The 17,022-nt window shown below is 40.8% G+C and overlaps 1 protein-coding gene across 1 annotated transcript in view; it reads left to right on the top strand.

The window, feature by feature from the left end:
- The first annotated feature begins 244 nt into the window (after positions 1-244).
- The window catches only part of EPC2 (enhancer of polycomb homolog 2), a 125,191-nt gene continuing 108,413 nt past the window's right edge, over positions 245-17,022 (top strand). The window contains exon 1 of the mRNA XM_061135669.1: positions 245-666. Coding sequence (XP_060991652.1) covers positions 514-666 — 153 coding nt within the window. The 5' untranslated portion in view covers positions 245-513. The remainder of the gene's footprint in view (positions 667-17,022) is intronic.

Here is a 17,022-nt window from a genome sequence, read left to right as displayed (position 1 = left end):
GCCACACGGCGAGAGCGCGGGCTGCCGAGCGGACGGCGGCAGTCGCCGCCACCCCCTTTCTCCGGAGCGGCCGGAGGCTGAGCACGCTCCCGCGGGCCGGCCGCGCAGCGGAGAGAGTGGGTGGGCAGGCGAGGGAGGGGAAGGGAGAGGAAGAAGGGAGGGAGGGAGGGAGAGGGCGAGGCGCGTCCCCGTGGCGGGGGCGCGCTCTCGCGCGGGCTGCCGGGATCGCTCGCCGCCGCTGTGGTAATGTCCGCCATGTTGGCCATGGCGCAGGGAGCGGATCGGGCGGGCGAGCGGCGGATCTAGTGTGTGGAAGCGGCCGCGGGCGGCGGGGGGCTGTTTTCGGGCGGGGTGGGCGCCCATGCTGTGGCCGGGGGCAGTGAGGAGGAGGAGGAGGAGCGGGCCGGCCGCGCTGCACTGAGGAAGGAGGTGGAGGAGGCGGCGGGAGTCCTCCCCCCCTCCCCGCCCGCCCCGCCGCCGCCGCCCGGGCTGTTCCTGTGAGGCGGGGAGACAATGAGTAAACTCTCCTTCCGAGCGCGGGCGCTGGACGCCGCCAAACCGCTGCCTATCTACCGCGGCAAGGACATGCCTGATCTCAACGACTGCGTCTCCATCAACCGGGCCGTGCCCCAGATGCCCACCGGGATGGAGAAGGAGGAGGAATCGGTAGGGACTCGAGTGTTTATTACCCCCCCTTCTCTCCTCCCCCCTCCCCTTTGTCAGTCGGGCCTCGCCATTCACAGAGCGCTTTACGCTCGCTGGAGGGCGCCGCTGCCGCTCCAGCGCATGGGACCCTACGCCGGCGGAGTAGCGTAAACCCTCTCGGCCGGCGCAGCGCCCGCCCGCGGCCGCCATGTTGTTGCGTCCCAGTGTTGTGATTAGCTCGCAGCGCCGCTTACGCTGCCGTAAGGGGGCCTTGCCGTAAGCGGCGGCCGGGAATGGCGCAGGGGATGTTCTGGCCGCACTTGGCGTACGGCCTCTGTTTACCTCTTCCCCACACCCCGCACCCCCGGTGTGGGATTAATTAATCGGCAAGGGACCCTTTGGCTAGGAAAGATTGACCCCCCTCCCACACACTTTTAGCTTTTAGCTTTAGTTTCGCATTGGGTTCTCTTTGAAATGAGTTACGGAAAGTAAAGCGCTTTCAAAACAAACATCATCTTCCTCCTAGCAAGGTAATCCTCGTTCCTCGGCCCTCGTTGGTGCAGAGGGATGGAGGTGATGGTGCAACACTGCGGCGGGAGAGGGTGGGGGCCGCGACTAGTAGCAGGATGTAGTGTTAGAAAGCCGCTGACCGGCTAGCTCCGCGGCCCGGAGCTAGTCGTTTCTGCCTGCCTAGGGGGGACAGCGCCCGCTCCATGCGCTGTGTTAGAAAGGGACCGGGGATGTGCTGTCCTCGGGCCGCGTCCCCGACAATTGTCATGGCTTGGCGGGGGGAGGGGGGCGTCTTTTAGAAGTTGAGGACTTACTGCATCCAAGTTGACAGCTGCATTATTTTTTTTAATTAATAATAGCAGTTTAGGGCAAAATGCTTTCCCCCCGATGGTCTACATTTTGGATACGGTTGAATTTCACTTGACAGTGTTGATGACTCTTGGAGTGGTGTTACTTGCGTGCGAAGTTCATAGTAACTGCACCCTCAAGAATTTCTTCAATGAACCTGTGGTCCCGCCTTATTGTCAACCCCGGTGTGTGTGGATTGGCTCTCTTGCTTCTGTGACTGTCAAAAGAAGGCCCAAGGTTTCTGTGATTGGTTTTCTCTTTTGACTATTAATAGTGCAGGAAATGCTTTTATGCTTTTGATTGGCTGCTCGAGTTGTGACCTCATTATATTACCTTGCTATTACTACTTTCTGCTGTGATTTAATCCCATTTCTCGGGGTTTGATTATTTGAAATCCCGGGCTTTCCGTAGAAAATGAGTATGTCCTCAATATCACATGAACATTCAACTTTTAAAAAAATAAGGAAGTTGAAAACCCAAGATTTATATTGAAGGTTTAGAGCTAAGTCATATGTGAAAATTCTATTTTTAATTAAAATTTATTTCTAGCTTAGCTCAATTTTCCATAGGAAAGAAAATTAAGGGAGTTATAATAGGTATGAGAATTAATTTAATTGAACTTTAAGAAACACAACTTGGGATTCCACAGAGTTGCATTTCTATTAATGTCATCTCCTGAAAAGAACTGGTGGCTGATGAGTCTTAAAGTATCTGTATTAAATATTTTTACTTGGACCTTATTATTTTGGTTTGGGAAGAACTTGAGTTAAGAAACTTGTTCTAGAATGGTTAGCCCCTGGATGATGTATTACTTTCTGCAGATAGTGATCAGCAACATACTTAATTATTGCTTTAGGCCCTAAGTTGCATAGGTCTTGGTATTATCTTGATTTAATAAGAAAATTTGCAGTTTAGTTCCTGCCTTAAAAATAAATGCTAAACCCCCTTAAGATCTTGTACTATTGAACTTTTCTATAAAGCTTGTGATTTTCAATCTAGAGCCTGGGTGCTAATTTTTATTATTTTCAGTAGTCTGCTTCAACTGCCCAATTTTAGGGAAGAAGAATTCCAAATTCTGATAGAACTAGAGTTGAAACTCAGGACTTCGGATTCTGTCCTGTCCTTTTTTGCCTCTTTAATGTTACAAGTGAAAGTTCCTAAAATCAAAAAACTGAGCAAATCCTAACAGTTAAGATTTTAAGTCTAGGGTCTTTTGCGTCCCAGAGTGTCCACTTGGGATGTTTTTTTCTTTTTCAGCAGTCCATTGCCATAACCACTTGGCAACCTTGTCTCATTCTTTTTCTTTTTTAAATTAAAATATAGGTCAGAAGACTTATGCTTTCATGAATAATAGCCAATTCGGTTCTTCTGGTCTTATTTATAGGACTTATGTTATTAAGCATAATTATTTGTTCACTAAATGTATGTGTGTGTGTGTGTGTGTGTGTATGTACATATGTATCGTGGTCAGTATGTGTGCTTGTATCTGACTCTTTGTGACCCCATGGACTGTAGGCCCCCAGGCTCCTCTGTCCATAAGATTCTCCAGGCATAAATATGGGAGTGGGTTGACATTTCCTCCTCAAGGGGATCTTCTCAACCCAGTGATGGAACCTTCATCTCCTGAGTCTCCTGCATTAGCAGGTGGATTCTTTGCTACTGCGCCACCTGGGAAGCCCATACTTGTGTGTGTGTGTGTGTGTGTGTGTGTGTGTGTGTGTGTGTCTGTGTGTGTCTGTGTGTGTCTGTGTCTGTGTCTGTGTTTGTGTACTTCCTTGATAATTCTAAGCAGCAATAAAATAAAAATTTTGTGAATGTTTCACTTGTGTTTCAACTTCTATTATCAAAATATTCTAACTAGTTCCTTTAAGAAGTATGTTCTTTTTAATCACATAACTTCTTTAAAAAAAAAACCCAAGGAAAACCTTGGCTTTTGGATTTATAATTGTTTTTGGCATTTCTACATCATCTGCAGTATGACCTCTTCCTGCTTGGTTGGTAGTATCCTTTGACTTCACTTTATAAACTTCATGCATCTGCTACCCCCACACCCCAGCATCCCCCACCCATAAAGTTAAGGACTGTCTCTGTTTAGCTGTTGGACTGTCATTAGACTTTGTGTAGTTATTAACTCAGTTTTGAGTTACATTTTGATAATGCCTAGGTGAGGTGGTCTAGGTGTTCTTCGGCACTGAAGCATGCTGTCATAGTCAGACATATTCATTCTCTTAGCTCTTCTCCTTTGGACATGGAGGCATACTTGTTTTCTTCCCTTTCCTTATTTTCCTTGTCTTTGCCTAAGGTCTCCCAGTTGGCATTGTTTTATAATTCAATTTCTGTAGTGTTTCTCATGGCACTTGCCTAGGTAAGATACTGTAAATTTAGGTTTACCTAGAATCTGGACAACTGGAAAGATTAGGTGATTCATATTCTGCTACCTCTCCAGGAGTGTTGTATAGTGATAGTTAATTTTAACAATAGCTGCCATTTTTTGAATACTTCTTAAGCCACAGTTACCAAGCTAAGAACTTTATATATATTGCTTCATTTACTCCTCTTTAAAATCACCTTTTTGATATAATCTGTATAAAGTAAAACATACCCATTTAAGGCATAGGGTTCAATTGAGTTTCAGCAAGTGTGTACACCCATGGAAACATCATCACAATCAAGATATAGAAACATATCAATTATCCTAAAGGTTCCGTTTTGCTCCTTTGGAAGTCTCTCCCTCCAGTAGTTCTGAGCTTTCTTTCACTGCTGGTTAGTTTTGCCTTTTTGAGAATTTCATATAAATGCAATCATATGTTTTCTTGTGTTTGGCTTCTTTTGCTCAGTGTGATGCATTAAAGTTTCATTCCTGTTGTGTGTATTAGTTCACTCACTGAATATGGAATAGTATTTCAGTGAATTGATATGGTATAATATGTTCATTCATCTATCTATTGTTGGATATTTGAGTTATTTCTAGTTTTTGGTTTTCATTTAATCCTTGTAACAGCCCTAAAGGTCTCATTGCTGATAACTGGCAAGACTAGAATTCAAACTCTTTAATGTTACAAAAGCCCATTCTCATAACCACGGTGCTTCATATTGACTTCTTATAGAACCCTGAATTATCTTCTGAACTGTTATTAAGTTCATTACAGTTTCTGTGAATAATTTTTGCTTTGTGTAATTACAGGGAACTTTGAAAGCTGATACTGATTTTATTGGAATATTAAATTATTAAAAAACACAGTTTTTCATCACTTAACTTTTGCTGTAAGCCTTTCACATTTCTCCACCCCCGCCCCCCCCCCCCCCCTTTTTTCTTGGAAATCTGTTAACTTTCTTCTCCCTGTACTGGCACCATTATGTTTGTGTGTTTGTGGTATCTATTATTTAGATTTTCTCCTAAGCAATTGCAACCTTTGTAAGGGCAAGGATCTTTACATATTTTGTTCATTAACATACTCCAGTTGCCTGAAACTGTGCCTTAGTATGTAATATATACTTGATAAATGTATGCTTGTTGAATGTTGGATGAGCTTCTATTTCTATAGCAAGAGCTGAACACTAGCTCTGTGTGTGTATAATTCATTAGCAGAATTTGTTAAGTTATTCTCCAAATACTCCTTTTGGTTTCTTACTTTGAAGCTGTGTATAACTAAATACTAAATCTTTTTAGATTCAAGGGACATATCTGATAGAGTGCCTGAAGAACTATGGATGGAGGTTTGTGACATTGTGCAGGAGGAGACAGGGATCAAGACCATCCCCAAGAAAAAGAAACACAAAAAGGTACAATGGTTGTCTGAGGAGGCCTTACAAATATCTGTGAAAAGAAGAGAAGCAAAAGGCAAAGGAGAAAAGGAAAGATATACCCATTTGAATGCAGAGTTCCAAAGAATAGCAAGGAGAGATAAGAAAGCCTTCCTCAGCGATCAATGCAAAGAAATAGAGGAAAACAATAGAATGGGAAAGACTAGAGATCTCTTCAAGAAAATTAGAGATGTCAAGGGAACATTTCATGCAAAGATGGGCTCAATAAAGGATAGAAATGGTATGGACCTAACAGAAGCAGAAGATAATAAGAAGAGGTGGCAAGAATACACAGAAGAACTGTACAAGAAAGATCTTCATGACCCAGATAATCACGATGGCGTAATCACTCACCTAGAGCCAGACATCCTATAATGCGAAGTCAAGTGGGCCTTAGGAAGCATCACTACGAACAAAGCTAGTGGAGGTGATGGAATTCCAGTTGGGCTATTTCAAATCCTAAAAGATGATGCTGTGAGAGTGCTGCACTCAGTATGCCAGCAAATTTGGAAAACTCAGCAGTGGTCACAGGACTGGAAAAGGTCAGTTTTTATTCCAATCCCAAACAAAGGCAGTGCCAAAAAATGCTCAAACTACTGCACAATCGCACTCATCTCACATGCTAGCAAAGTAATGGTCAAAATTCTCCAAGCCAAGCTTTAACAGTACATGAACTGTGAACATCCAGATGTTCAAGCTGGAATTAGAAAAGGCTGAGGAGCCAGAGATCAAGTTGCCAACATCCACTGGATCATCAAAAAAGCAAGAGAGTTCCAGAAAAACATCTATTTCTGCTTTATTGACTATGCCAAAGCCTTTGACTGTGTGGATCACAACAAACTGGAAAGTTCTGAAAGAGATGGGAATACCAGACCACCTGACCTGCCTCTTGAGAAATCTATATGTAGGTCAAGAAGCAACAGTTAGAACTGGACATGGAACAACAGACTGGTTCCAAATAGGAAAAGGAGTACATCAAGGCTGTATGTTGTCACCCTGCTTATTTAACTTATATGCAGAGTACATCCAGCTGGGCTGGAAGAAGCACATGCTGGAATCAAGATTGCGGAGAGAAATATCAATAACCTCAGATATGCAGACGACACCACCCTTATGGCAGAAAGTGAAGAGGAACTAAAAAGCCTCTTGACAAAAGTGAAAGAGGAGAGTGAAAAAGTTGACTTAAAGCTCAACATTCAGAAAACTAAGATCATAGCGTCTGGTCCCATCACTTCATGGGAAATAGATGGGGAGACAGTGGAAACAGTGTCAGACTTTCTTTTTTGGGGCTCCAAAATCACTGCAGATGGTGACTGCAACCATGAAATTAAAAGACATTTGCTCCTTGGAAGAAAACTTATGACCAACCTAGACAGCATATTAAAAAGCAGAGACATTACTTTGCCAACAAAGGTCTGTCTAGTCAAAGCTGTGGTTTTTCCAGTAGTCATGTATGGATGTGAGAGTTGGACTATAAAGAAAGCTGAGCACCGAAGCATTGATGCTTTTGAACTGTGGTGTTGGAAAAGACTCTTGAGAGTCCCTTGGACAGCTAGGAGATCCAACCAGTTCATCCTAAAGGAAATCAGTCCTGAATACTCATTGGAAGTACTGATGCTGAAGCTTCAATACTTTGAGGCCCCTGATGCCGAGAACTGACTCATTGGAAAAGACCCTGATTATGGAGGAGAAGGGGACAACAGAGGATGAGATGGTTGGAGGGCATCACTGACTCAATGGACATGAGTTTGAGTAAACTCTGGGAGTTGGTGATGGACAGGGAGGCTTGGCATGCTGCATCCCATGGGGTCGCAAAGAGTCAGACACAACTGAGGGACTGAACTGAAATGAAATCTTTTTATTTCCTCTTAAGTCAGAGGCCTCTTTAAATACAGAATTTTCTGCACATAGTGTAGCTGCAGTATTGGTGTTTATCTCGTGTTAATTGTGCCTCTCATCGGTGTATCTTGCTTTGTGTAAAATACCTCCTCACCTCAGAGTGAGCCAAAATCCACATGAAGCACGTGATCCACTTATTTATTTTTTTTTAAAAGACCATGGCTGGTTTGAATTGCCATTTCTACCCTCATGTTGGTTTCCTAATTTTAGTCATCTTAATATTTTAAGTGATATTTTGAATGATAGGATCAGAGTATGTTCAGTCTTTCTATCCTTTTTGGTACTAAAGTATTTCATGTTTCATAATAGAGGGGTTCATGAATATAAAATACAGTTTTGTAGATGATATTGTAAAAATATTACACGTTTATTCTTCAGCAAAAGCAAATACTGGCCAGATATTGTGTAAGTGCCAGGTTTTATCTAAATAAGATATTGGATAACTAAACAGGTTTGAATATCGAAAGTGTATGGACTGCTGTGTGTTGAAGTGTTGTTAGGATTTAAAGAAACATACAATACAGATCTTGCCTTAGGGAACTTGAATGAGTCATAAAGTCACCCTGACAGACATTTAAAAGAGCATTAAAAAAATGAAATGTCAGTATAGTTAATAGGAATTAAGAGTAAACCAATGCTGGAATATAGAGAAATCCTTCTTGGAGAGAAATGTAGCAATTTGGGCTTTCAGGTTTGGTTGTATAGTGTAAGTTGAAGCAAATACTTGAGTGCAGGAATATTTAAAGCAAGTTCTGTGGTTAAGTAGACTAAAGGAAGGTTCTTCCATGTTGCTTTTTTTTTTTAATCTATGCTTGTTTATACTTTTTCCCTTGCCGATAGAAACTTCAGGAGGGTAGCAGTCTGTTTTTTTCTGAGCACATTATTCTCTTAGCTTTCTCCTTTATTTGGACATGTAGATGGCTTTCACTTCTTTTCTTTCCCTTCCTTTCTTCCCTGCTGTATCTAGAAACTGTTTAGAACATGGACAGTGCTATGTATATATTTGGTGAATGAATAAAAAATAGTTGGGATGGAGATTAGATTTTTGAAAGGGTAGAATTATAGCAGATTTTAGATAGTTTTAAATGCTAAGTCCAAAAGTTTGTAGGAAGATGTATAACAAAGTATTTTTGTGAGTATGAAGTGTTTTTCTAGTTTTGGTTCTGTTCTTAAGTGACCATATCATTTGGGAAAATGTGCCCACCTTCTCTGAACCTCATATCATTCATCACTATCATCACAGCTACTGTTTATTGAGTGTACGTTAGCGAGTGTGTTGAGTATGTGCCAGGCACTTTATTAAACAGTTGGTTGTTTAGAGCTCATTATAATGGTAGGATGTGTAAGTGCCATTATCTCTTTTCCAGAAGAGGCTGAAGCTTCATAAATTAAGCTTCCCCCACCTATACCAGAACACGGGAGAGCCAGTATTAGAACTTGTGCCCTTTGGGTGATTGACTCCAGGGTTTTTATCTTTACCATTGCTCCATCTGTAAAATGAGTGGGTTGAAAACTAGATGATATCTAAGGTTCATTACATCTGTTCTTGTCTATCGTTTATTAGCCCATGGGCATGGAGGAGTCATTTTGTCTCAGGGAATGATGTTATGAAAGAAACTGGGTGAAGAATGCCTTTTGTAAACACATTCGTTGTTTTGAAAAGAGGCCTAAAAATATTTGACAGGTGGGACCATTAGGTTGATTTCAAGTAACGGAAGCCAAATTTGATTTCTTTAAGGTTCCTGGGGGTTGTTTCATAGACAACAAGGAAGGGTTGAACAGTCAACACTTGGCCCACCAGGAACCAGGGCAGCTGTGTGCCCTTCAGCAGCAGTGACATTGAAAGTGAAAGTCGCTTAGTTGTGTCCAACTCTTTGCGCCCCCATGGACTATGTAGTCCATGGAATTCTCCAGGCCAGAATACTGGAGTAGGTAGCCTTTCCTTTCTCCAGGGAATCTTCCCAACCTAGGGATGGAACCTAGGTCTCCCGCATTGCAAGCGGATTCTTAACCAGCTGAGCCACAAGGGAATCCCAGGAACACTGGAGTGGGTAGCCTATCCCTTCTTCAGTGGATCTTCCCGACCCAGGAATTGAACCGGGGTCTCCTGCATTGCAGGCGTATTCTTTACCAATTGAGCTATCAGGGAATCCTGGGTGGCATTAATATCACTCAATTCTAGTAATTATCAAATTTTTGAGAAGTAGTGTGGGCTTCCCTCATAGTTCAGTCAGTAAAGAATCTGTGTCTATTACAGGAGATTGCCTACAGTGCAGATCTGGGTTTGATCCCTGGGTCAGGAGCATCCTCTGGAGATGAAAATGGCAACCCACTCCAGTATTCTTGCCTGGGAAATCCCGTGGATAGGGGAGCCTGGCAGACTATAGTCCATCGGTTTGCAAGATTCGGACACGACTTAGCAACTACACAACTGCCACCATGGGATAGTGGTTAAGTGCATGTATTCTGGAGCCAGACTATGGGTTTGAGTCCTCAGGCAGGTTAATTTCCTCTGTAAAATATCATGGTGTTGTTGGGAAGATGAATTGTAGTGTGCTTGGGATAGTTTGTGACATGCAGCAAATGTTCAATAAATATTATCTATTATTACCATCGTCATTATATTTCTTTTAGTTTTGAACTCCAGGTTCCTTCCACAGCTGTAATCCAGAGGGTAGACTTTGGGGGAAATACCAGGAATAAGGGCTGAAGACAGTGGACAGTTCTCTCATTAGGGGTTCTGAGGATAGGCATTAGGATAATCTCCTAAATCTCTCTCTGTTGAGATGTGGTTATCTTATGTCAGAGTTTTTAACAAGTATTAAGATCAGTGTCACTTTTGAAGGCAAGAATTTTATAAAGTTACACTAAAGAAGTTATTGAAATAAATGCTCAGTTCATCTGTCAGACTTGAACATGCTTGAGTATTGTGTTTAACCACATTGTAGTAAAGTTTCACAGTGTTACGCAAAAGGAACAAACAAACAAAAACGCTCCAGATTCCTGAGATAGAGGATTATTATTAATTTAGCTTGTATCAGTTCAGTTTAGTTGCTCAGCCGTGTCCAACTCCTTGCAACCCCGTAGACTGCAGCATGCCAGACCTCCTTGTCCATCACCAACTCCCGGAGTTTACTCAAACTCATGTCCATTGAGTCAGTGATGCCATCCAACCATCTCATCCTCTGTTGTCCCCTTCTCCTCTGCCTTCAGTCTTTCCCAGCATCAGGGTCTTTTCCAATGAGTCGGGTGTCCTCTAAGTCAAGGAACAGGGGAAGTTAGTATACAATTGCTGTCAAGGGCTCCCCTCGAGGATGAAGCTTAGCTAGGAAGCTGCCCTGAGAGATCTGCTGCTGGTGGATATATAGCGTCATGATTAGAAGTTATGAAGTTACATTGTTTTAATCCATAGTTTGACGCAAGGTGAATGTGTATACTTAGTTGTGTTTTTGCAAACTTCAAATTTGTAAGGTGTTTTAATGAGATGGAAATGCTTTGCCTTACATCTTTTTTAATGAAAGTTGAATGAAGGACTATAAAAGAAAGTCTCCAAAATACTTTTAAAGAAAGCAAATCCTTTACAATTACTAATTTTCAGTGTAGTAAGGGATGAAATTTTGTGTGACTTTGAATAAATTATTTAACCTTCCTAAGCCCTTAATTTCCTCATTTGTGAAATAGAATTGAACCGAGTGATCTTTAAAGTTCCTTTGGCTCTAAAATTTTCTTGCATCTGCGAATTCACACATCCACCTACTGGGCATATCATACAGAAGGTAAATCATATGAAAAGAGCTAACAGATGAGAGACTGAATATTAGGAAGATATTAACGGGTAAGATTTAATTCTTTAACATTATTGCTATGCTGTCGATGTAGTTTAGATTTCTTTTTTTTTTTTAAGGAGGATCAGTTACATATCCACTGTCTCGTGCTGTTTTTTTCCTAGAGATCAAGAGAGCAATCTACTCTGTTTTGGGTATGATGTGTTTCCTTGCTTTCATGAGATTTTCTTTCACTTTCTTTACTACTCTTACTCATTGCTGTAAATGTTCTGAATTTGGGTATACTTTTTGCTTCATAACACAAGTTTATTTTAACTTTTCAATACCATGTTTTTCACTTGGTGTGTATGTATGGATATGAATGTATGTATAAACAGAGTGAGTACATGTGAGATAATGGACATTTATTTTCTCAAGTAGACCAGATCCCCTAAGAATGTTATCGTTTCTTTGTTTTATTCAGCACAGGCTGAATGCCTTCTCAGGCACTTAAGTGATAGAAAGTTTGTAATACAGACATTGACTGTGATCTTGACCTCTGGGATTGAGTTCGATTGTATTACTGAATAAACAGCTGGCATCTTATTTCATTTTAAGTAGAGTTGAAGTAGAGAAATGGTAAGGAAGTATAGGAGACAGCATGAGGAGCAAAGGATTATAGGTAGAAATGAGCCATGGAGCAGACCAATGTAGAGGGTACAGACTGTATAGCAGAAAGTCCATTATAATTATTTGATTATCTTAAAACTGACTCTTAATTATTTTTTGCCTGTCTACAGGCAAAAATGGAACAGAAGTTCAGCCTACTTTATTATGCAGTCCTGTTCTTTGTGTGATTAATATTGGAGAAAGAGGTCAGTCACTTCCAAATTCTCCCTAGTGCCATTTTCTTTTATTTGCTTTGTTGTTGTTCAGTCGCTCAGTCATGTCTGACTCTTTGCAACCCCATGGACTAACACACCAGGCTTCCCTGTCCTTCACCATCTCCAGGAGTTTGCTCAGACTCAAGTCCGTTGAGTCGGTGATAGAACCATCTCACCCTCTGTCGTCCCTTCTTCTCCTGCCCTCGGTCGTTCCTCAGCATCAGGGTCTTTTCCAGTGAGTCGGCTCTTCCAATCAGGTGGCCAAAGTATGGGAGCTTCAGCATCAGTCCTTCCAATGAATATTCAGGGTTGATTTCCTTTAGGATTGCATTATGTTTCTGTTTTCTTGTCAGTTTTACTGTGCAGTCTGAGGAACGCAGAGTCCAAAAGTCAGCCAAGCTCGCTCTAACTCACATCCATATCTTTGCTTCTGGCTTTCTTACCTCCTTTTTTGTTGTTGTTGTTGGCAGAAGGATATAAGGTTGTTAGTTGGGGAGTCAGCAAACAACCAGCCCTAAATTGTACAGCTAATTTGATAAAGTTATTGGAACTTTGAAATTGTGGCATAGGTTTCAGTTTTGGCTTCTGTCACTTCTCTCTAGGCAAGATAAATTATCTCTTTAAGCCACATTTCTTCATATGTTTAATGAGAAGTATCTCAAAAGGTAATTTTAAAGATGAACTTTTTGGAAAAACTTTAAAGTCAGTGCCTCATACAGGTGACTGGATTTTTAATTATTAATAATAATTTCCAGCTATACAAGATAATAAGTGTGAAGAAATATAGAAGAGTAAAATATACAGAGTATCTCCATGCATTACTGTATGGCATAGTTTCACTTTTCTTCTCCTGCCATTTAAATAAGTTTTTATAGTTTTGAAACATTAGCAAGTTGATACACATATTTTGCTCCTTCTATCTTTGTTTCCTGGCAGAGCAGTTAGTAATCCAATTAAAAAATGAAAGACTAAAGATTAGCAGCCAAGAAAACCAAATCTTCAATTAATTCTCAGTAATAATTGAATCATAAATAGTTGATAGTAAAATACTGTATTTGTTTTTAGAAATAATTTTTATTTTAGACATATTAGTCATAGAGGAAAATAGAGTTTAGTGATGAAAATTGTTCAGTGGGTGGTGTACACTGGAGAAGTGAATGAAGAAAGACGTTCCAATAGACCAGTGAACCCTGGTGTGAACACCTGTTTGGAAACTGTGGGAAGCACGGTACTGAAGAGGGTAATCTTGTCACTTATTTGATCTTTGCGATGTTGCTATAAGCTGCGACATTTTTGATATTCAGTTCGTAGTTGGTTGTATGGACTGTCCATGCATGCCAGGATAGTTGTTTCATCAATGTCCTGCCCACTGATTTCTGGTAGCATTCCAAACTGGGATAACCCCCACATGTTCCCTCCCTCAAATTTTTTCAGTGAGAACTGTTGCAGCTGAATTGAGAACCATTATATCCAAGGCTGCTCCTTTTTTAATTTGGTGACTTGGACTCCTTTGGCAATCTGTTGAAACTCTTCAGAACGATGTTTTAAATGCACAAACAAGTTATATTGAAATAAGTTATCAAAATATTAAAACAATTTTTAATTTGCATACTTTATTAACATAATAGGGATCTAGAGTTGAGTCTGATTATCCTTATAATCCTAAGTATTTTAGTAAATGCAACGTCTGTAACATGACAATGAAAATACTTATCATTTCTGTTGGGTTTTGCTAGGTCACGAGTATTACCAGTACTACTGTGATCTGTTACCTATTGTTAATAATTGAAGAAAATGTTAAATTTGTTAGAAGTTAATGAATTAGAGAAATGATTTATTTTCTCACCCAAGTTCATAGAACCCCTCAATTCTTTCTTTAGATGTTTTGGAGATCTAGGACCTGAGGTTCAGAACCCCTCAGGAGTTTCTGTAGCCTGAATGGCAGTTGCATTCCTGTATCATACTTGTCCCAAATACATAGTCAGGCTACAGGTTTTATCCCCATTATTATAAAGGAAATGCTACTATAAATGGAGTTTTTTTCCATGTTTAAGACATTGTCTAGCTTTTTTAAGTTGAAAAGTAATTGGCCCACATGATTTAAAGATAAAAACCTAATAGCCAAATATAATATACATAAAATTTAAATGTCCTTTCCTACAACTCCAGACACTCCATAGAGGCACCTTATTTGTAGCATCATGTGTGTGCGCTTAGAAGTAAACAAGTGCTTTTTACTTGGTAAAGTGGACAAGTTTTTCTCTTGTATTCATTTTGTAAGTGAGTAATACGTGGCCTTAGTGTTAATTTCTTAATCCAGAGTCATAAAGTCAGGTAATTTTGATTTTAAGTTTCTTCCCTTTAAAATCTTGGATGAATTGAGAGTTGGCATATTGTAGTTTTCTGTTGAAGTTTGGTTATCAAAGCTTAACTTCATGTTCCCATGTGGGAATTTGCTTTGTTAGTAAGCATTGCATTGTTCATAGTAGGACTTTTATTTTCCTATATGTAAAATATATTAAAGTCAGATTAATTGTCGATTAAGTGACTCATCAGTGTGTACCTTCTCGAACAATTATTTATAGTTTTAAATAGCATCCTGGGTCAGAAGAGCATCCGTAGGGTATCCCTTTGAACAAAGCTGTCTTATTTCAGATAGCGCTTTGGTAAGATGGGCGTTCCATACACTTTGTCTTCTGTCAGACTTCCACTGTAGATGTCTGTGATGTTTATTCTTTCAATAAATAGCTCTGTGACCACAGGGACAGTGTCTGTGCTACCTTTGTGTCGATCATCTGGTACAGTGAATGGCATATGGTAGTTGCTCACTAAATATTTGCTGAGAGAATAAACGTTTGCATTGTACTTGACATAAGGAAAGGGATGAGATGTATTTGTACCTGTCTTCAGCTTGTTGTCCCACAGAAAAGAGTATGCAGATAACTTCATATGAGGGTTAGTGTGCTATGTGGAAGATAAAAATGATACTGTGGAAATTTGTGTCACAAGGGGACATCCTTTGAATTGGAGTAGTATATATGATGGAGAAGGCAATGGCACCCCACTCCAGTACTCTTGCCTGAAAAATCCCATGGAAAGAGGAGCCTGGTAGGCTGCAGTCCATTGGGTCGCTAGGAGTCGGACCTGACTGAGCGGCTTCGCTTTCACTTTTCACTTTCGTGCATTGGAGAAGGAAATGGCAACCCACTCCATTGTTCTTGCCTGGAGAATCCCAGGGACGGGGGAGCCTGATTGGCTGCCGTCTATGGGGTCGCACAGTCAGACATGACTGAAGCGACTTAGCAGCAGCCGCAGCAGCGGTATATATGAATTTGATAGTTGAATGTAATGTATTGTTTAAATAATTTTTACAAATTAGTTTTGAAATTATTTCCATATGCTAGTATGCCATGAGTTTTTTAAAGATTCATGTTATTACTTTTTGTATTGGGAAGTGTGTGATGCCCACAGAAGTTGTTAGAGGGTTGAAAGAATTTTTGTGGTCTCATGTAAGTTCACCTCTTAGGACAGGAAACTAGTGTTAAGAATAGTGCCTGTTAAAAGAGTTCTGGGGGAAAGACACTTTTGTGTTACGGAGGACTGTCTGAAGAAACAGAGATGCTTGATTATTACACGGTATGCAGATTGACTTACTTTGGTGTAAAGCACGCGGGGGACTTTCCATAAAGAAAGTACTATACGAGGAAGAAGATGGTTATACGTTAGAGGTGCTTTGCTAAGTAGCAGTTATCCTTTAGCTTTATTTGAAATAGCTCAACCATCTTAGCAGAATTCATCAGAGCTTTCAGAATACCTCAAGAAAAAAAAATACAAAAGATTTAGGTCAGTGATTCTCAAACTTTGGCATGCTTCAGAATCACCTGGGCCACTAATCAACTGGGCTGCATTCCCAGAGTAATAGGATTCAGTCAGTGTGCAATGGGGCTCAGGGAATTTACATTATTAACAATTCCTGGGTGATCCTAATGCTGCTTGTCCAGTGAGAACCCTCAGTTTAGGAGGGAGAATAGCGAGTCTCCTCTTGGCCGCATGTCACATTGTCTGGGATGCTTTTGTAAAATACATGTGTAGGCTTTGCCCTAGGTTTACCAGTCAAATCACAAACCATGGGTGATTCTGATCCTAGATAGGAAAAAAGAATTAGTACTTGTGCCCATGATCTCTGCCTGTCTGCCTTGCCACTTTACCACTTCTTTCAGGGTTTCTTCTCCTGTGTTCTTGTTCATTGGCTTTCAGACTTTTTTGGCTGTAACTCAGTGTGTTTGTACCCAAAATAAAATGTAGCTCGACACACACATACATACTAATGTACAATCAGGTTCTGTTTTTTGCAGTAGTTCTATAAAGTTGCCATGAACAATTAGTAGTGAATACTGAACCACTGCTTAGAGGAAACAGAGGGCTAGGCCCACTTGGGCCCCTGGTCACAGTATTTCAGTTCAGTTCAGTTCAGTCGCTCAGTCATGTCCCAATTCTATGCAACCCTGTGGACTGCAACCTGCCAGGCTTCCCTTCCATCACCAACTCCTGGAGCTTACTCAAACTCATGTCCATTGAGTCAGTGATGCCATCCAATCATTTCATCCTCTGTTGTCCCCTTTTCCTCCCACCTTCAATCTTTCCCAGCATCAGGGTCTTTTCAAATGAGTCAGCTCTTTGCATCAGGGGGTCAAAGTATTGGAGTTTCAGCTTCAACATCAGTCCTTTCAATGAGTATTCAGGACTGATTTCCTTTAGGATGAACTGGTTGGATCTTCTAGCTCTCCAAGGGAGTCTCAAGAATCTTCTCCAACACCACAGTTCAAAAGCATCAATTCTTCAGCACTTAGCTTTCTTTATAGTCCAACTCTCACATCTATACATGACTACTGGAAAAACCATTGCTTTGACTAGGCGGACCTTTTTGTCAAAGTAATGTCTCTGCTTTTTATTATGCTGTCTAGGTTGGTCATAAGTTTTCTTCCAAGGAGCAAGCGTCTTAATTTCATGGCTGCAGTCACCATCTGCAGTTATTTTGGAGCCCCCCAAAATAAAGTCTGTCACTGTTTTCCACTGTTTCCCCATCTATTTGCCAAAAAGTGATGGGACCAGGTGCTGTTATCTTAGTTTTCTGAATGTTGAGTTTTAAGCCAACTTTTTCACTCTTT

Source organism: Dama dama, chromosome 33 (assembly GCF_033118175.1).
Source record: "Dama dama isolate Ldn47 chromosome 33, ASM3311817v1, whole genome shotgun sequence".
In the NCBI taxonomy this organism is placed as follows: Eukaryota; Metazoa; Chordata; class Mammalia; order Artiodactyla; family Cervidae; genus Dama; species Dama dama.
This window is presented reverse-complemented; position numbering and strand designations above follow the sequence as displayed.